The following is a 22,361-nucleotide window of genomic DNA, read 5'->3' on the forward strand; positions in this document are numbered from 1 at the left end:
CTCGTTACATTGAGGGATGGGTGTGGGGCAAGTTTTCATTGCATTTAATTATTAAAATTGTTTCAGCTTAATGCTGCAAACTTCCCCTATCAGGAGGCTAGGATGGTGTCCCTTACAGAGGAATTTGTAGCATGTAATTTAATGAACCACATCCCTGGTCCAATTTGCTGGCTGCAGGGTTTGAATTGCTGTCACTAGGCCTCCGCCGTGAATAGTGATGATCTAGCCCACTCAACCAGCAAGCATCCATTAAAACAGTTGATATAATGCAATAACAAACTTTGCCAATAATGTTTTTTGTACACTGACACGTACAGTGATTTATATTATAAAAAAAAAAAAAAAAGTGTCCCAACCATGTAAATCATTGAATCTCAAAATTATTTTTCTGTATATTATTCAGTAACATATATGAATAAGTATAAGTAAGTGATTCATAAGATATCTGTATGGAATATAATGTGCTGATATTTGTAATTTTATTATGGCAACAGATTACATTGGTAGGTGGCACACCATAACAGTTTTAGTTTGGCCCTTTATTTAAATCACATCCCAATTTTTTCAATTTAAATCAGGAATAAAATGACGGAATTTATATACAAGTACTGTATACATAACAATTTTAACATGGGTTTTCAGACCTTATATTTCAAGCAAAAGTTAACATATATTTATCAAATATGAGTATACTAACCTTTTTACTGGAATCATCCACTTGGCCACTACTATAACTGTCCATTGAGGAGGACATGGACATAAGACTAGGTAGGGTTGAAGACAAAGATGTTGACAGGGGCAATGGCACGCTGGTAAACCTTGGAATTTCCGTAACTCCAATAATAGACACTGTATTGTTTGAACTACTCTGCAGGTTAGTTTGAAACCTTCCCAACAGCTGTTTGTCTTTGGTCACCAGGGCTCCAAGCATGACCTAGGATAAAAGAATTATGCACAATAATCATACATACATATACCAAGGGCTTTTCCCCCTTACAAGGGAGGTAGCCAAAGTCAAAAGGCATAATTCCACTCTCACCCATTTCATCTCCACACACTCCACTCCCATTCACCACCCCTCCCTCCCTCTTTTCTTGGCTCCTCCTGAATGACAGGTCATTCCTGCATCTTACCCACTGCCCTGGGTCAGAAGCAATGTGGCAAGACATAGCACATTCACAGCAAGGCTACTAGAAAAAAAGAGATGGGAGAAATCCCTTCAGGCTGCATCAAAATATCATTCACACATAACCACTTCCTAACCCCCCATCGCCCACCCTCTCCCTTCCTTGTATCACAATATCATCTATACACAGCCATTCTCCACTCACCCCCATCTTCTGTCTTCTCCCTTCTTTCCTCAACAGACATCCCCCTCTTTCTCAACACCCCTTTCACCCAATCCATCCATCTCATTCTTGGACACCCCCCATGTTCGACTCCATTCACCTCTGCCTTCAACATTTCTTTTACTAATCTTTCTTCATTCATTCTTTCCATGTGTCCAAACCATCCCAATACTCTGACATCAGCCCTATCTCTCAGCACCTTTTCCACCCCCATTCTCCTCCTCGCCTCCTCGTTTCTCTTTCTACCCAGCCTAGTAAACCCTACCATACTTCTCAGACATTTCATTTCAAACATAATTATACTCCTCTTTTATGTTCCTCCTTTTGCACACCTTCCTAAACTCTGTCACTAACTTCATCCCTTCTCTGATCCTGCTACAGGAGCAGTGTTGTCAGCAAATAACAACTGACTTATCTCCCATTTTTCTCCATTCTCTTTAACCATCTCCAGCGCCCTGAGCATTACCCTTGCATTTATCTCCCATACCACCCCATCCATGTACTCATTGAACAGCAATGGTGACATGACACATCCCTGGTTAAGTCCCATCTTTACCTCAAATCACACTCTCTCTATTTCTAATTCTAACACAGTTTCTAACCTTGTAAAAACTCTTGACTGCTCTTAACAGCTTTCCTCCTATCCCATATATCTGCAAAACCTTCCACAATGCTTTCCTGTCTACCCTGTCATAAGCCTTTTCCAAATCCATACAGGGCCAAAAACATACCCCTTTCTAAAGCTTTCTCACATATCTGTCTTACCACAAAAATCTGATCCATGCAACCCCTACCTTTCCTAAATTCACATTGTTCCTTGCCAATTACTCCCTCTGTTTCTCTCCTAATCCTTTCAATCAAAACCCTACCATAAGCCTTCCCAAGTACACTCAACAAACTGATTCTGGTGAAACTACTACACTAACATTTGTCCCCTTTTCCTTTGTAAAGCTGAACTACACAGACACTCCTCCAGTCCTCTGCTACTTTACCCTCTTTTAGACAAACATTAAACAACTTCACCAGCCATTCCACCATCACTGTACCTCCCTTTTATAGACACTCTTCATGACACCCATCTAACCATCTCTTCATAACCATCCCTTCTCTCCCTCATCCTCATTTCACTCCTGACACCCTCCCCACTACACTGCCAAACTCAAACTCACCCCTCCCTTTCAACTTAGTTTCACTCAATGCCAACACATCCATCTTTCTTCTCACAAACATACTGCCTATCTCTTCCCTTTTACTCTCATCTGTACCACACCCATGCACATTAAAAGACCCAAACCTTAGGGTTCTGGTTGGAAAACTTCCAGACCCTCTTATGCCTTTGCTCTCTGTAGTCCCAAAGGGGATATTCATAAAAAATACATAATAATCATAGGAACTTAAAAATATATCTATGATAAAAGAGACAATATAAATGACGTGCAAATTTGAGAAATAATACTACAATTTTTTTTTTTTTTTTTTTTTTTTTTTAAGGGGGGACCTTAGGACTTCTCAACCCGACAAAATAGGAACCAAAGATATGTGTTATGTGCAGAGGCTCCACAATGTCAAATCAATGAGGAGCTATCCACTGCACTTCACTGTACAAGGTCTACTCCAAAGATATGGAGCCCAAAGACCCATCAACCAACTTCCTTCCACTCAGAGGCACAGTATTCAAGGCTCCCTTCACCCAATCCATCTACCCCATTCTTGGTCTTCCTCTTAAATTCATTCTTACTATATCCCCAAACCACATTATATATATATATACATGTATATACATGTATATATATATATATATATTTTTTTCTTCTTCTTCTTTTAAACTAACCCTTTCTGACAACTTTCCAACACCCCCATTTACCTCACCTCCTCATGCTATCCATTTTTGTATCACCAGTCAATGATACTTGAGGTAATTATCATGAATTCAAACTCTGGAATCCTCAAATTCAATCATGACCTACCTGGGACCTTTGTACAGATTGTTTGACCCGAGCTATCATGTGAGGAGTAAAGACATCCAAGTCAAATGGATCAATGAAATTTTCTAAGGTAATCTGGAGACTATTAAACCTTTTAGCCAGTTCCTGTAAAGAAAAAATAAAATAAATTGAAGTAAGAAATAATTGTATATATACACTTAATAAAAAGCCTTTTCTCCTTTACAAGGGAGGTAGAAGTAATTAAGAAATAATAATAAATCAAGAATAATTCAGTCTAAAAAATTCATCCTTCAATACATGTATGTATATACCAAAGGTCCCCCCCCCCCCACACACACACCTTATAGGGGTACAAAGAAGAGAAAGAGGAGGAGATCTACTAACCATCTACAGAATTATGAAAGGGATGGAAGTCCTTGATAGAGATGATTTATTAAAGTGGGATAAAAGAAAACAAGAGAACATGAAAAAAAAAATTAAAAAGGGTAGTTAAAGAAGAGATCTGAAAAAAGAATAGCTTCCCACACAGAGTGGTGGATATCTGGAACAAATTGAATGAAGAAGCAGTAAGTACAAAAACTATACAAGAATTTAATATCAAATTGGATACTGAAAGATACAAAAATTGGTCACTATGAGCATAGCTCTCTTCCCGTAAAATATAACTAGGTAAATGCATCCATGTCATAAATAAGTAAAACCCATCCAATTACCCTTCCCATTACAATACCTCTAGAATAAAGGGTTGCCTGTTCCCTGCCATACTGCTTGGGTCAAAAACAATCCCTTAGGACACAGCTCTCTTGCAGCAATGTTGGTTTAGCTCCACTGTTTCACCTTATGGTAACTCCCTCATCCACTCAAACTGATTTATGAACAAGTCATGAACATTTCTTAGGGCCACAAAGTCACTTCATCCATTCACAGTCTCCCTCCATTCACTCCTATGTTTTGCATTCTCTCTTCCCTATTTAACAGAGGCCCCTTCACTCCATCCATTTAACCCTTGGCCTTTCTCTGAAGCTCATTCCATCCACTAATTTCCACATTCTTTCCAAATGCCCACACTACTTTAGCAATCTATGTTTTTCACTATCTGACAGTTCCCTTCTCAACCATGTTCTTTGCCATCCCTTATCTCCCTCTATCCAGTCTTGCAAAACCTATCATATTTCTCAAAAACTTCATCTCAAAAACATCAGTGCTGTAAAAAAAAAATAGTACATACATACATACATATACCAAGGCTTTTTCCCCCTTACTAGGGAGGTAGCCAAAAAGGAAAAGGCATAAAATCATTCCCACCCATTCCATCCCTGAATACACTCCACACCCCTCCACCCTCCCTCCCATCTTAGCACCTCCTAGATGACGGGTCATCCCTGCACCTTGTCCACTGCCCTGGGTCAGAAGCAGTGTCGCAAGACACAGCACATCCACACCAAGGCCGCTTCATTTCATCGGCGACCCCCCCCTCTCCGTCCCCCCATATAAAGGAGAAGACGGGGAGAAATCCCTTCAGGCTGCATCAAAATTTTGCTCACACACACTACCTTCCCCCCCTCCTCCCATCCATTTCACCTCATGCATCACAACATCTTCCATATACAACCATTCTCCATTCATCCCTGTCTTCTGTCCTTTCCTGTCCTTCCTCAACAGACATTCCCCTCTTCCCCAAAGCCCCCTTCACCCCATCCATCCATCTCATCCTAGGACGTCCCCTCATGTTCACTCCCTCCACATCTGCCTTCCATACCTCCTTTACTAGTCTTTCTTCACTCATTCTTTCCATGTGTCCAAACCATCCTAATACTCTTTCATCAACCCTATCTCCCAACTCCCTTTCCACCCGTTCTCCTCCTCACCTCCTCATTTCTCACTCTATCTAGCCTAGTAACCCCCATCATACTTCTCAGACACTTCATCTCAAACAGATTCAAGCTCCTTCTCTCTTCCTCTCATATGTTCCATGTTTCTGCTCCATACAGTGCTGTTGGCACAATCACTCCTTCATACAGTCTCCTCTTAGCATCCATTCCCAAATTTCTATTCCTCATTACACTTTTTAATCCACCAAGGCATTTACTCGCTTCTCTCAATCTACATTCTACCTTCACCTTCACTCCACCTTTTCCTGCCACATTTGCATCCAAGTATCTAAAACTATCCACTTCCTCCAGTTGCTCTCCCTTAATGCTCACTTCTAGATTACTGCCACTTTCACCCCTTGTACATCTCATCACCTTACTTTTACCCACATTTATCTTCAGCTTTCTTCTATCACACACTCTCCCAAACTCTGTCACCAACTTCCTCAATCCCTCCTCCGATCCTGCCACAAGCGTAGTGTCATCCGCAAACAACAGCTGGCTCACCTCCCACTTTTCTCCATTTTCTTTAACCATCTCCAATCCCTGACCCACTACCCTTGCATTTACCTCTCGCACTACCCCATCCATGTATAAGTTGAACAGCCAGGGTGACATAACACATCCTTGACGAAGTCCCACCTTTACCTCAAACCACTCACTCTCTCCATTTCTAATCCTGACACAAGCTCTACTACTCTCATAAAAACTCTTGACAGCTCCCAGAAGCTTTCCTCCTATCCCATATATCCGCATAACCTCCCACAGTGCCTTTCTGTCTACCCTGTCCTAAGCCTTTTCCAGATCCATAAAGGCCCAAAAAACATCCTTCCCCTTTCCTATAGCTTTCTCACATGTCTGTCTTACCACAAAAATCTGATCTACACAACCTCTACCTGTCCTAAATCCACACTGTTCCTCACCAATTACTCCCTCTGTTCCTCTCCTAATCCTCTAAATCAAGATCCTCCCATAAGCCTTCCCAACTACACTTAACAAGCTAATCCCTCTGAAACTACTACATTCACACTTGTCCCCCTTTCCCTTGTAAAGTGGAACTATACGAGCACTCCTCCAGTCCTCCAGCACTCTACCCTCTCTCCAGCAAACATTAAATAACCTCACCAACCAGTCCACCATCACTGTACCTCCTTTTTTAAGACATTCTGCATGGCATCCATCCAGACCAGGTGCCTTACCTACTTTCATCATCTTAACTGCTGCCTTCACTTCATCCTTCCTTATTTCTCCTCCATTTTCCTCACTTATCACTCTCATTTTCTTAGCATTTCCCACTGCAGCTATCTTTCCCTCCCTATCCTCCTTCACATTTAGCAACTCCCTAAAATATTCTGCCCATCTTCCCCTAACTGCCTTCTCTTCCATTATCATCTCTCCATCTGCACCTTTTACCTTTTCTTCTCTACTTGATTCGCCTCCTCTTCCTCTTTTAATTTCTTTCCAAAACATCTTTTTATTACTTTCAAAATTTTCTGTCACACTCTTACCCCATTTTACATTTGCTCTCCTCTTTGCCTCCTTTACCTTTTTCTTTACTTCTCTTTTCTTTTCTTTGTACGTCTCATATGACTCCCTCGTCCTATTTTGTAACCAATCTGTGTAAGCTCACTTCTTCTCTTCTACAACCTTCTTCATTTCCTCATCCCACCATTCACTACCCTTCCTTCTATTTCCTCCTGTCCTTCTTGTTCCACACACCATCTTTGCACACTTTGTGACTCCCTCCTTGAACCATCCCCATTCCTCCTCCACACCTACCTCTACTCTATCCTTCACTCCCTCCCACTCCTCCTTCAGCTTCTTATTGTACTCCTCCTTTTCTTCTTCATTTAAAGAGTTCACTCTAAGCACCTCCCTATCTTTTGTCCCTTTCCTCTTTCTCCATCTATCCTCCACTCTTAACTTACCTTCCACCAGAAAATGATCTGATATTCCCCCACCCTCTCCCCTTTGCACATGTACATCCTTAACTCTTCCTATCATAGTCCTATTTACCACTACATAGTCCATTAAAGCTCTATCTACCACCCTTCCCTCCACCACCCTCTCCCATGGGTACTTATGCTTGACTTTCTTCCGAAACACTGTATTTGCTATCATCAACTCTCTTTCTAGACACACTTCCACCATCAATTCTCCACTACGATTCTTTCCTGGAACTCCATATTTCCCAACCACTCCATCAATTGGATCCTTTCCTACCCTAGCATTAAGGTCTCCCAGTACTATTACATTTAAACTTCTCCCTAAACCCTCTATGCACTCATTTAAATCTATCCAAAAAGACTCCCTTTCTTCTACACTCTTCTCACTGCCAGGCCCATATGCACTTACAAAAACCCACATCTCCTTTCCCAGTTTCACCTTCATCCACATTATCCTTGAGGAAACCTCCTTCCACTCCACTACACGTTTACCTATCTCTTCACTTACTAGTATAGCCACCCCTTCCCTCCCTCACCCTCTCTTCACTCCTGATAACCTCCCACTTACAATCGCCCTTCCCTTTCAACTTAGTTTCACTCAAAGCCAACACATCCATCTTTCTTCTCACAAACATACTACCTATCTCTTCCCTTTTACTCTCATCTGTACCACATCCACGCACATTAAAAGACCCAAACCTTAGGGTGCTGGTCCGAGAACTTCCAGACCCTCTTATGCCTTTGCTTTTACTTTTAGGAATGTGCCCTGTGGGGCTACAAGGAGAAGGATGCCTAGTCCTAATCCCCATCCCTTTCTTCTTGCCTCTTATGATCCAAGTGGGAATACTTGGTGGCAGTATTCTTTTCCCCCACCACAGTAATAAATAAATAAATAAAATGAATATATATATATATATATATATATAATAATAAAAATAATAATAAGCAGAGTTTATCTATCCATATACCAATAGGTTTCTTCCTCCTTATAAGGTAACCAGCCAAGACATGAACCTAACCCCACCCACTCAACTACCATCCACCCCCCATTTGTTTCCCTCTCATTTTAGCTCCTTGTGGATGACACTGGGGAAAGCCTTGAATTGGATACACAACAGAAGACACATCCTCTCTACAAGGTCACCCTTCACACAACTAGTAACATATTTCAAGATTGTCCACTTCTGGCAATACAAATATGACAACATAATGAGGTGGAGGACCTATGGCTACAGTGTGAGCAGGTGATCAGTTTCTTCTGTAACTGCAGTGGCCAATAACACTAGTGTTCCCCTAACAGGCTGATACCAATAACCTCCCTCTATTGGTTGTAGTTTTCTACATAAATAAGAGGTTTCCTACTCCATTTACATCATGAATAAAAGGATGAATAATGAGATGATCAGAAGCTGGGGGGTTACACAGTTTAAACAAAAAGCAACAGCAAAATACATGCCAAGACAGAAAGACAATCACCATGAGATTGTGAATGAATAAGCATGGTAATGATATGATCAAACAGTTCAACACTAAATTCAAAATCTTACCTTGCTATCCCGTGGCAACAGAATAAGCTGAACAAATCTGACATCAAAGACAAACTGGAGTGCTAATGTCTGGTTCATTTCTTTGGTTTCCTTTACAACCTGCTCCATGGTCTCAAGGTAGGATTTGCAAACTTGAGTTACCAGTTGAGCTTGAAGATTCCTGGAACAATAAAAAGACTGTTTTCAAGAACACAGTCCTGTTGTCTGTCATATCTAGTGTTTTTCTCAGAAGAATTTCATCAATTGGCAACTTTCCCTTGCCAACCACCCTCAAGGATAAGGAGACAATAGTTAATTAGAAACAGCAGTATGGTGATGATTTAAATCTTCCATTTACCACTTCTTTGACCTCTCTCTGGTGCAATATTGTCCCACAGGAGAGAAGCACTGGTTATTGGAGACAATATACAAATGGTGGAGATTTTTGTCTTTTGTATGTAGACCTTACTGGATTTTTTTTTTCCATGCGTGTTTTCCCCCCCTGCTGCTGCTGTTTTGTCTTCTCGTTTTCTGCATGAGGGGATGAAGGGGGGGTTTGCTAATTAAATGAAACAGCCTTACTGTGGATGTACTGTGTCTTGCTACATTGCCTCTGACACAGGGCAGTGGGCGGGATACAGGGATGACCCATCATCCATGAAGAGCTAAGATGAGAGGGAGGAAAGGATGGTGGATGGGAATGAAATGGGTGGGAGTGGGTACATGCCTTTAACTTGGCTAGCTCCCTTATATGTGGGAAAAAGCTCTTGGTATATAGAAAGTATTCTGTGCTTACAGCTCAACCCCATTACATAAATAAGCAGAACAAACTGGGATGACATCGATTAATCAATCTGTTGCTCCAATTCTCTCTTACAGGAAATCTATGGGCCCAAGGGAACCAGCCACAGCCACTAGTTCAGCCCCTACATTACTCAGTGAAAAGATTTTTGTGGGGCTCTCTGGAGTGAGTGTAGAATAATGTAGACTAATACATTCTGTATTTACCTAGTTATATTTTACAGGAAGGTGAGCTACGCTCGTGGTGTCCCATTTTTGTATCTCGCAGTGTCTAGTTTGCTCTTAAATTCATGAATGGTTTTTGTACACACTTTTTTTTGTCCAGTTTGTTCCAAATGTCCACCACTCTATGTGGAAAACTGTTCTTCATATCTCTTCTATAACTGCTTTTTGAGTTTCTCTCCATGTCCTCTTGTGTTTCTCTTGTCCCAATTTAACAAGTCCTCTCTATCGAGTATTTCTGTGCCCTTCATGATTCTATAGACCACATCTAGGGCATTCACTGTCTATAACCAGGTCAATTCTACATTGGTAGTTTCAATGCAGCGTGTTGGCCAGGATATAAGAATACTAATGTAATTCTTGCTTGTCTTGGGAGTCTGAACACAGCTTTAAGGTAACAAAAGTAAAATTTAATGGAGCTTCTGTGGTTACTACAATACAGCAGCTAACACTTCTTTCATTACTGTTTAACATGATGCTAAAGATAACTTCTAGCATGCTCATCAATATTGATCATGATTAAATTGCTCTGAAAAAAGGTCTTAATGTTAATAAAGTTTTAATAATACTCTCTAACCTTGCAATTGTGTGAATGCCAACACAGTTGACTGTAGAACACAACATGGCTAAGGAGCATATTAGAGCAGGTGAGGGATGTGCAGGGACACGAATTACAGACTTCACTTTCCCACTCTCTCCTTCTTCATCAATATCCACAGTTTCCCATGCCTGTTCCAGGAGAAAAGTGAAAGCATCTCATAAAAATTAATTAATAATAATTATCACCAAAGACATGTCCCCAGACAAGCATATAAACAAAATAGTTGGGGAAACCTACAATTTACTAAGATCAACAAAGTTGGCTTTTAATGACATTGATGAAGTAATGGAAAAAAAATACTAGTCACACTGATAAGACCAAGATTGGAGTACGCTGCAACACTATGGACACCCAGTACAAAACAGAATATATGGAAAATAGAAAGAATCCAAAGAGCAAAGACAAAGATGGCCCCAACACTTTCAAAATTGACATATGAGCAAAGATTGTCTAAACTGGAACTACCAACCCTGGAACAAAGAAGAGAAAGAGATCTATTGGCCATTTACAGAATCATGAAAGGCATGGAAGTCCTTGACAGAGAAGACTTATTAAAGTGGGATAGAAGAAAAACAAGGGGACATGAAAAGAAACTCAAAAAGGATAGTTATAGAAGAGATTTGAAAGAAGAAAAAAAAAAACCATACAGACTGGTGGATGTCTGGAACAAATTGGATGAAACAATAGTGTGTAATCACCATACAAGAATTTAAGGACAAACTAGATGTTGCAAGATACAAAGACAGGTCACTACAAGCATAGCTCCCCTTCCCATATAATACAACTACTAGGTAAATACACACACATATACATCTCATATATGAGCTCTGAGCTTCTTCTGGGAGGGAAATAGTTGTCAATCATGAGTCCAACACATGATCCAAGACCATGGTGAATCACACACAAAGACAGATATATCAGCAGGATTGTGGGAGAGACATATGGACTATTGCAGAAGATTAAAGTGGCATTCCATTATATGAATGAAGAGATGATGAAAAGATTCATCGAAACCCTGATATGTCAGTAGTACGGTCCCCACACAGTGAAGAATATAAGCAAGATTGAAAGAATACAAAGGGGAGCAACCAAACTGGTCCCCAGCCTGGCAGATAAACCATATGAGGAAAGACTAAAGGTACTGGGTCTGCCAACTTTTAGAGATCAAAGAGAAAGAGGTGACATGATTACAGTGTTAAGGTCATTAAAGGTGATAGATTGCACTGATAGAAGAGATCTCCAAATTAAACATGGGAGGGCTTTCAGAGGTCATGGAAGTAAATTAAGAAAGACTACATGTCAAAAGGATGTGAAGAAATAGTTTTCCATATAGATGCATAAATATGTGGGATAGCTTAGAAGGTGATATAGCCCAGGCTCAAACAATACATGATTTCAAATCTAAATATGATAATAGGAAATCAAAGATACAAAGTTGGAACCAAACATGAATACGAGTCTAGGTATGTTAGAAAATTAGAGAATAGGAAACAGGATCCGACAAGTGTTGCTTCTTTCCTATATACTACATACATATACCAATGGCTTTTTTTCCCTTACAAGGGAGGTAGCCAAAAACAAAGGCATAAAATCCACTCCCACCCATTCCATCCACACATTCTCCACTCCCATTCACCTCCCTCCCTCCTATTTTGGATCCTTCTGGATGACGGGTCATCCCTGCATCTCGCCCACTGCCCTGGGTCAGAAGCAATGTAGCACGACATAGCACATCCACAGCAAGGCCACTTCATTTAATCTGCAACCCCCCTCTCATGCAGAGAAAGAGAAGACAGAGAGAAATTCCTTTGGGCTGCATCAAAATATCATTCATATATCGTCCCTCACCCCTCAATCCTACACCAACTCCCATGTATCACAGTACCATCCATACACAACCATTCTCCACTCACCCCATCTTCTGTCTTCTCATTTCCTTCCTCAAAAGACATCCCCCTCTTTCCCAATGCCACTTTTACCCCATCCATCCATCCATCTTATCTTTGGTCATCCCCTCATGTTCACTCCTTACACCTCTGTCTTCCACACCTCTTTTACTTGTCTTTCTTCACTCATTCTTTCCATGTGTCTAAACTATCCCAATTTCATCAACCTTATTTCCCAACTCCCTTTCCACCCTCACTCTCCTCCTCACCTCCTCATTTCTCACTTTATCCAGGCGAATAACCCCTACCATACTTCTCAGGCATTTCATCTCAAACACATTTAGACTCTTTCTTTTCTTATGTTCCATGTTTCTGCCCCATACAGTCCTGTTAGCACAATCACTCTTTCATACAGTCTCCTCTAAGCATCCATTCCCAAATGTCAATTTCTCATTCCATTCTTTAATCCTACAAGGCATTTACTTGCTTCTCTCAATCTACATTCTACTTCCACCTCCATTCTTCCCTTTCTCACTACATTCACACCCAAGTATCTAAAGCTATCCACTTCCTCCAGTCTCTCTCCAATAATACACATTCTTGCTTGTACATTTCATCACCTTACTTTTACCCACTTCCTTCTTTCACACACCTTCACAAACTCTGTCACCAACTTCCTTAATCCTTCCTCTGATTCTGCCACAAATGCAGCATCATCAGCAAACAACTGTCTTATCTCCCATTTTTCTCCATTTTCTTTAACCATCTCCAATCCCCACCCCATTACCATTGCATTTACCTCTCGCACCACCCCATCCATGTACACTACAATTATGTAAATATATATATATACAGATATATATATATATACACATACATATACCAAGTTTTTTTTCCCCCTTACAAGGGAGGTAGCCCGAGTCAAAAGGCATAAATCCACTCCCACCCATTTCATCCCCACATACTTTACACTCCCATTCACCACCCCTCCCTCCCTCTTTTCTTGGCTCCTCCTGGATTGCTTTCTGGTGTAGTGGTATTACACTTGCCTGCTAACTTAGCAGTCTGAGTTCAGTTCTGCCCTGGGCTGAAAAGCATCAACACACTGCAAACTGCTGGACAAAGATTTAGGTGTGTGTTTTGTGTGCATTTACCTAGTTGTATCTTACAGGGTGGTAAGCTATGCTCATGGTGTCCTGTCTTTGTATCTCATAGTGTCTAGTTTACTCTTAAATTTGTGTTTAGTTTTTGCACACACTATTGTTTCATCCAGTTTGTTCCAGATATCACCACTGTATGGATTTTTTTTTTTTTTTTTTTTTGGGTCTCTTCTATAACTATAATTTTTGAGTTTCTTCTCATGTCCCCTTGTATTTCTCTTATCCCAATTTAGTAAGTCCTCTCTATCAAGGACTTCCATGCCTTTCATGATTCTGTAGATGGTCAGTAGATCACCTCTCTCTTCTTTGTTCCAGAGTCAGTAAATTTAGTTTTGACAATCTCTCTTCATATGACAGGTTTGAAAGTGTTGGGGCCATCTCTGTAGTTGCTCTTTGGATTCTCTCAGTTTTCTTTATATTCTTTTTGGTACTGGGTGACCATAGTGTCGCAGCATACTCCAGTCCTTATTAGTGTGACTAGTATTTTTTTTTTTTTTTTTTTAACCATTTCTTCATCCAAACAGGTAAAAGCCACCTTTACTAATCTTAGCAAGTTGTAGGATTCTCCAACAATTTTGTTTATCTTTTTATCAGGGGACATGTCATTTGTGATGATTACTCCCAAATCTTTTTCAGACCCCTTTTTCTTTATTTCCTTTGTTCTGATTTCATATTGACCTGATAATCTTTTTTTACTTTTTCCAAATTCCATTGTGCCACATTTCTTGATGTTGAAATCTACTTCCCATTTCTGACTCCATTTCCAAACCTTGTTCAGGTCTCTCTGCAGTGATTCACAATGTTTCAGTATTCACTTTCCTCAGCAATTTAGCATCATCTGCAAAAAAGCTCATGTAACATTCCACATCTTCATCTATGTCATTCACATAAATAGCAAACATTACTGGGGGCAATACCCTGTGGAACTCCACTAGTCACCTCCTCCCAAGCTGAGCTCTTTTCTCTGAGTACTACCCTCATTTTCCTTCTATGCAAAAAATCCTCCATCCAGTTCAGTTTAGTAGCTTACCTTGTATCCTTTTTTTTTTTTTTATGTAGTAGTTTTTCGAAAGCTTTTTGTGTCTAGGAAAGCACAATCAACCCATCCATCTTTTGTATTATATCTATTAGTCATGAGTAGAAGCAGATTAGATTTGTGGCACATGATCTTCCCTGTCTGAATCCAAATTGTCTCAGATTTATTATATTGTTCTCTTCCAGATGTTTTATTCATCTACTCTTAATAACTTTTTCACAAATTTTGGCTGCAGTGCTTGTAAGGGAAACTAGCCTATAATTTGTTGGATCTTCTTTGTTTCCTCCTTTATATATATATATTGGTACAATATTGACATTATTCCAGTCATTTGGTATTTTTCCTTCTTTGAGTGAGCAACTTATTATGTTATATATTTTGTCTATTAATTATTTTTTACTGTGTGATTTCCTGACATCAAGCTCATTAATTGATCCATTGTTTCTTTTTGTATTATTTCTATTTCCTTCATAGGGGGAGGAATTGCACTTTGCTACCTTCATCCCAATGCTGTACTTTTTTTTTTATAGTAAAAGCTGACGAAGTGATTGTTCATGACTTTGGCCAATTCTAAATCTTCTGTGTACTCTATACTTTCATGACATAGTTTCACCATTTCCTGTTTATTTTCAAGTTTACCATTCACATATCTATAGAATAGCTTAGGTTGATCTTTACATTTTTCTATTATGTCTTTTTCATAGTTTCTTTTTTCCTCTTTGCACACTTTTACATATTTCTTTGGTTGATGTATATTTGTCACTTTCTGGGTTTTTATCTTTTTTCCATCTTTTCCAAGTTTTATCTCTTCTATCTTTTGCCTCTGCATCTTCTGTTGAACCAGCATTTAATATACACCTTTTACTGTTTCTGTCTTCTTGGTACCTATTCATCCATTCCTTCATTATAAATTTCCATCAAAATCATCCAAAGATTACAAAGGTGGAGCATGCCGACAGGAGACCTTTTGGTCCATATCTAGGTTGGATGCAAAAAAACATCATAATAATAATAAATTAATAAATAAAAACTATAATAATGTAAGTAACAAATAAAATACATAAATAAATGCATAGGTGTAGTTAAATAATAAACAGGTAAATAGTAAATAATGATAAATTGACATATAACTAATAATAAATTAAAATCAAACAGACAAATGATAACAAAACAACATTTCTCTTTTACTTGCGTCTTCACTGTAGAATTTTTTCCAATTTGCATTTTGAAAGAATTTCTTAAGTTTCCCAAAGTCTGTTTAGTTTACATCAGTCTTCCTTTTCTGTATTTCTCATTTCTCTCTATATATAATTCCTCCTTTAGTTCAAATTCTATTAATATGTGATCACTCTTCCCAAATGGTGTCTTGTATTCAATTTTATCCACAATTTCAGGTTCTGTTGTAAATATTAAATCTAGTCTCAACAGTTCTTCATTACTTCTATATCTGGTATTTTCTTTTATCCATTGTGTTTTCTATAGCCATGTCAAGTAATACATTTTCCTATAGATCCTCTCCACCTTTCACTGTCATCTTCCAAGAGATTTCTTTGCAATTAAAATCTCCTATAAGTATCAGATTACCTCCATCCTTCAGCATCTCTTTTAATGAATGCCTTAAACCTTCTAACATTTAAATGCTCACCCTCTTTCCAAGAGCCTGTTTTTGGGAGCACATAAATCACTACAAACTTTCTAATTTTCATGTTGCTATCTTCAACTTTTATCCTAATCATTTCCACACTGTTTTTACCCTCTGTAACCTTCATCACATTTAAGTTTTTCTCGGTCAAAAACATGATTCCTCCAGCCTGTTTCTCATTTCTGTTTTTAATCCAATAAATCACAAACTTTCTATTTTTCATGTTGCTGTCTTCAACTTTTATCATGATCATTTCCACACTGTTTTTACCATCTGTAACCTTCATCACATTTAAGTTTTTCTTGGCCAGAAACATGACTCCTCTGCCCTGTTTCTTATTTCTATTTTTAAACCAATTACTGTATTATATAATCCATGTCTGACACTATTTGGTGGTAGTGGACCCCTTAATTTCATCTCTGCAATTCCCATTATGTCTGGTTTTTCTTGTGACAGGTAATCATTTAGTTCACTCAATCTTGAGATTAATCTGTCTATATTAGTACAGGCCATTTTTATTTTTATTTTTTTCTTCTCCATCCCATTTTCTTTTCCTTTCATTTCGCTTCTTGGTGTACCATTTTCTCAGCTTCATATCTAACACTCTCCAATAGAAATCCTTGCATTCAGTCTCCATTCTTTTCACATTTTTTTTAACTTCATCTCTTAGTGTCTTCTCTCTTTCTCTTTCCTTATTCATTTCTCTATCCATATGTTTTAATCTTAACTCTTTACTAACTTAATTTTGCCAGTATGTCTTCTGGTACCATTTGTGAACTTAGTTTTATCTTTAGGGATCGATTTCTTTCTTTAGAATATTGTCCCATTCTATATACTTCCTCTAATTCTTTTTCTACTTCATGGTCATCATCTTGTATATATATATATATATATATATATATATATATTTTTTTTTTTTTTTTTTTTTTTTACTTGTTTTTGCCATTTCTTTTTCTGCTTTTCTCTCAAGTACCTAACTAAACCATGTTTTCCTTTTAGTCTATATAGTACAATACCCTTTTTTCTGTCCACTGTATCTCTTACCCAATTTGCTTTTTCTTTGATTACTTGAATAATTGTGTCATTTTCATTTTCCTGTATCTGTTGTACTATTTCATTAAGAGCTCTTTGTTTTCAGTTTTCATTTCATTTCTTAATCTGCAAATTTTCCTCACTTAAGGGGACCGGCTGATCAAAAGATGAAAATCTTTATTAATTGGGTTATTGCACAGAAATTTATGCCAGGAGTTAAGGACACCATATACATCTTTCCTAACCCAAAAAAACTAATCTGCAACCCTTTCATGTTTTGCCCCCCCCATCTCCCTTTCAAAAAAATTGATAATTTTGAAATGACTACTCCTCCTATAATAATTGCTCTACATGAATGAAATTAATATGGTGGAAGGACCTTATCCAGACCTTCAAACTAATAGAGAGAAATTTTAGTTAAAGTAATTAGTTTGTGGAATTTTAATTTTTATATCTTTTCCCACCCCGTCCCCCTTCAAATAGGGAAAAAAAAATGGGCAAAAATTAACCCTTTCAGATATTAAAAAAAACGTTCTATTTCATCAATCAGGCAGATTTAGACATATTATGTGTGAATTTTCATTGAAATTGATTAAGAAGTTATGGAGGAGTAGAAGTTTGAAGGTATAAAACTTAGGTTTTGAGATACGGGCCGTCAAAGTTTTCACTAACTTTGAACCCCTACATACTAATATAAATAAGGGATATCATGGCATTTCCTTATTTAGCTTTTTAGGCTTGAATGTTGATGATATTTAGAATAAAATTTATTCATATTCAGTCATATATGTTGATGTCCAGTCATATAATCCTCTGTCTTCTGGCTCCTGGTCCCCACCTGCATTTTAGGCAGGTTATTACATTAGGGTGTCATAGCTTGCTTACTTTGTAATTCTTGCCTTTTCCTAGCTTCCTGAAGGTGTTTGGTTTGCTTGCGAGGACATGGCATCTCAAAAATAGTATAACAGCTTGTCAAATGACAAAAGGATTGATGGTGGCTGGCAGTGGAGCGTATCACTCAATTTTTGTCTACTGTTTATCGCTTTCTGAGGCATCTACCCATTCTGGGGTCTATATATAACCTCTGGTACAGACACAGAGTTGCCAGAAGTCACTAGGAATAGCACTCAATCATTACAAATTATTATTTATTGCAATAATATATATATTGTAGTGACCAATACGTATCATAGGGCCGAAATGGGGTCGAGTTGGGGGGATGAGGGGGTTTATTTGCCATAACTACGAAAATAAGGTGAATTTTGATTAAATACTCCACATACAGATTGTCGATTGCCATACGCAGATGTAGAATTTTTTTCCCAGTTTTTCATTTTTTTCCCAATTTTCATCGATTCTTGACCAGCCGGTCCCCTTAAGTTTTCTTAAATTCTTTCAGACATTGCCTGTATTTTGTGATCTACCTTTTTTTTTTTTTTTTTTTTTTTTATTTTTAATTCTCACTATTGATGGTATCATTGTTTTTCATCTTTTCATTTTCATGTTTAACCTCAATTAGTTCTTTATTTTAACTAACTTCTCATTATTTATTTTGGAATTCTTCTTCTTTAGTTCACATACCTCTTTGTTGGCTTCAAAATAGTTTTTCCTTAAAATCATAATCTCTTTCCTTAGTTCCATGAATTCTCTAACCCACAATCTCTTTCCTTAGTTCCATGAATTCTCTATCCCACAAATTTCTATTTATATTCAATTCCCTTTCCATGTCTATGATTTGACTCAATTTTCTTTTTTTGTACTCAGCAAAGCCAGAAAATGGGTCATCGCCATACAATCTACCAATTCTCCTTGGGGTTTCAAAGCCTCTATTTACATTTAGTTTTGGTATAGCACTCCAGAGGGCACTGCATTTATATCAATATTAGAACCAAAATTGTCACATTTTTCCCTTGATCCACCTGGATTCCCTTGCATTTTCTCACTACAGACACTTTCAACACTGCACAGAGATCTTTTTGGGCAACCAGAAGTGCTCCCCTTCCCACTCAATATAACCCAGGCCTCTTGCTTTTCTTGCTTATTGAGCAGCCTATGATGTAAATACATACACATCTAGTTTGTTCTGAAATTCTTGTATGGTTTTTGCATACACTGTTGCCTCATCCAATTTGTTCCAGACATCCACCACTCTGTGTGGGAAACTATTCTTTATTAAATCTTTTCTATAACTATCCTTTTTGAGTTTCTTTTTATGTCCCCTTTTTTTTCTTTTATCCCACTTTAATAACTCTCCTCTGTCTAGGACTTCCATGCCTTTCATAATTCTGTATACCGCCAGTAGATCTCCTCTTTCTCTTCTTTGTTCCAGGGTTGGTAGTTTCAGTTTGGACAATCTTTGTTCATATGTCAATTATGAAAGTGTTGGTGCCATCTTTGTCATTGCTCTTTGGATTCTTCCTAATTTCTTTATATTCTTTATTGTGCTGGGTGCACATAGTGTCACAGCATACTCCAATCTTGGTGACATGTCTTTATTAATAATTACTCCTAGTTACTTTTCCAGGCTAACTTTTTTAACTTCTTTTGTACCAATCTTATATTAACCTGATATTCTATTTTTACTTTTTTTCAAAACTCCATTACTTGATGTTGAAGTTCACATCCCACTTTTGGCTCCATTCCCAGACTTTGTCCAGGTCTCTCTGTAGTGATTCACAGTCTTTTTCCGTGTATTTACCTCATTGTATTTTATGGGAAGAGAGCTATGCTCGTAGTGACCCGCTTTTGTATCTTCCAGCATCCAGTTTGATCTTAAATTCTTGTATAGTTTTTGCATTTACTGTTTCCTCAATTTGTTCCAGATATCTACTACTCTTATATGGGAAGCTATTCTTTTTCAGATCTATTCTGTAAATATTCTTTTTAATTTTTTCTTTCATACCCTCTTGTTTTTCTTTTATCACACTTTAGTAAATTTTCTCTATCAAGGGCTTCCATCCATTTTATAATTCTGTAGATGGTTAGTATATCTACTCTTTCTATTCTTTGTTCCAAGGTTAGTAGTTTGAGTTTGTCCAATTTTTGTTCATATGTCAATTTGGAGTGTGTTGGTGCCATCTTTGTCATTGTTTTTTTAATTCTAATTTCTTTATATTCTTTTTAGTATTGGGTGTCCAGTGTTGCAGCATACTCCAATCTTGGTCTTATCAATGTAACTAATATTTTCTTTACCATTTCTTCATCAAGGTAATCAAAGGCCACTTTCATTGATATTAGTAAATTGAAAGTTTCTCCAACTATTTTGTTGATATGTTTGTCTGGTGCTATGTCATTGCTGATAGTTACTCCTAGGTCCCTTTCCAAGTTGACTTTTTTAACTTCCTTTATACCAATTTTATATTGTCCCAATATTCTATTTTCACTTTTTCCAAACTCCATTATACTACATTTCTTGATGTTGAAATTCACTTCACACTTCTGACTCTATTCCCAGACTTTGTCCAGGTCTTTTTGTAGTGATTTACAATCTTCCTCTGCACTTACTCTCTTTAATAGTTTCGCATCATCTGCAAAGAAGTTCATATAACATTCCATACCTTCATCCAGGTCATTTATTATATATGTCAAACATTATCGCAGCCAATACAGAACCTTGTGGGACTCCACTTATCATTTCTTCCCAGGTTGAGTTCTTGTCTCTAAGTACCACCCTCATTTTTCTTCTGTTCAAGAAATTTTTCATACATTCCAATAACTTTCCTTGTGCTCCACCTATTGTTTCAATATTTCCTAGTAGTGTGGTGCTTTGTCAAATGCTTTTTGTAAATCTGCGAAGGCATTATCTGCCCATCCATCCCTTTCTTGTACTATTTCTATTAGCCTCGAGAAAAAACATAAAATTTGTGGCACATGATCTTCTACGTCTAAATCCAAATTGTTTTGGATTTAGTATAGTGTTCTCTTCCAAATAAATTTAATCCATTTACTTTTGATAACTGTTTCACATATTTTTCTTATTGTACTTGTAAGGGAGACCGGTCTATAGTTGTTTGGATTTTCTTTATGCCCTCCTTTGTATATTGGTACAATATTTGCATTTTTCCAATCTTGTATATGTGTGTAATTACCTACCTAGTTGTATTTTACAGGAAAGGGAGCTACACTCTTGGTGTCCTATTTCTTCATCTTATATTGTCTAAATTGCGCTTAAATTTGTGTATGCTTTTTGCACACACTATTGTTCCATCTAGTTTGTTCCATACATCCACCACTCTGTGGGGAAAGCTGTTCTTTTTCAGGTCTCTTCTATAACTGTCCTTTTTGAGCTTCCTTCCATGTCCCCTTGTATTTTTCTTATCCCAATTTAGTAAGTCTTCTCTATCAAGGACTTCCATACCTCTCATGATTCTATAGTCAACAAGTCACCTCTTTCTCTTCTTTGTTCCAGAGTCAGTAATTCTAGTTTTGACAATCTCTCTTCATATGACAGTTCTGAAAGTGTTGGGGCCATCTTTGTAGTTACTTTCTGGATTCTCCCAATTTTCCTTATATTCTTTTTGGCACTGGGTGACCATAGTGTTGCTGCATATTCCAATTTTTGCCTTATCAGTGTGACTAGTATTTTTTTTTACCATTTCTTTGTCCAAGTAAGTAAAAGCCACCTTTATTGATCTTGGCAAGTTGTGGGTTTCTCTGGCAATTTTTTTTATCTGTTTATCAGAGGACATGTCCTTTGTAATGATTACTCCCAGGCCTTTTTCCAAACCCACTTTCTTTACTTCCTTTGCACCAATTTTATATTGTCCTGATATCCTTTTTTTACTTTTTCCAAATTCCATTATGCTACATTTCTTAATGTTGAAATCCACTTCCCACTTCTGACTCCATTCCCAAAGCTTGTTCAGATCTCTCTGCAATGACACACAATCTATTTCAGTACTCACTTTCTTCAAGAGTTTACATCATCTGCAAAGAAGCTCATGTAACATTTCACACCCTCATCTATGTCATTCACATAAATAGCAAACGTTATTGGAGCCAATACTGATCCCTGTGGAACTCCCCTAATCACTTCTTCACAAGTAGAACTTTTATCTCTCAGTACTACTCTCATTTTTCTTCCATACAAGAAATCCTCCATCCATTTCAGTAGTTTACCTTGTATCCCCCCTAAGGTTTCCAGTTTACTTAGTTTATTTTGTGATACTTTGTCAAAAGCTTTTTGTAGGTCTAGGAAAGCACAATCAGCCCATCCTTTCCTTTCCTGTATTATATCTAATAGTCTTCGAGTACAATGATCAAATTTTTGACACATGATCTTCCCTGTCTAAATCTCAATTGTCCCAGATTTAGTATATTGTTCTCCTCCAGATGTTTTATCCA

At 37.8% G+C, this 22,361-nt stretch overlaps 1 protein-coding gene across 5 annotated transcripts in view; it reads right to left on the reverse strand.

The window, feature by feature from the left end:
- Nucleotides 1-22,361, reverse strand: part of Cog1 (conserved oligomeric Golgi complex subunit 1) — a 96,866-nt gene that overhangs the window by 22,415 nt on the left and 52,090 nt on the right. For all 5 annotated transcript variants that reach the window (XM_076207785.1, XM_076207784.1, XM_076207783.1 and 2 more), the window contains exons 17-20: nt 10,239-10,390; nt 8,660-8,819; nt 3,317-3,439; nt 698-934 (exon numbers count right to left, since the gene is read on the reverse strand). In XM_076207785.1, coding sequence (XP_076063900.1) covers nt 698-934; nt 3,317-3,439; nt 8,660-8,819; nt 10,239-10,390 — 672 coding nt within the window. The remainder of the gene's footprint in view (nt 1-697; nt 935-3,316; nt 3,440-8,659; nt 8,820-10,238; nt 10,391-22,361) is intronic.

The sequence above is a fragment of the Oratosquilla oratoria genome, chromosome 24, assembly GCF_046742065.1.
Source record: "Oratosquilla oratoria isolate Oo_2021 chromosome 24, ASM4674206v1, whole genome shotgun sequence".
In the NCBI taxonomy this organism is placed as follows: Eukaryota; Metazoa; Arthropoda; class Malacostraca; order Stomatopoda; family Squillidae; genus Oratosquilla; species Oratosquilla oratoria.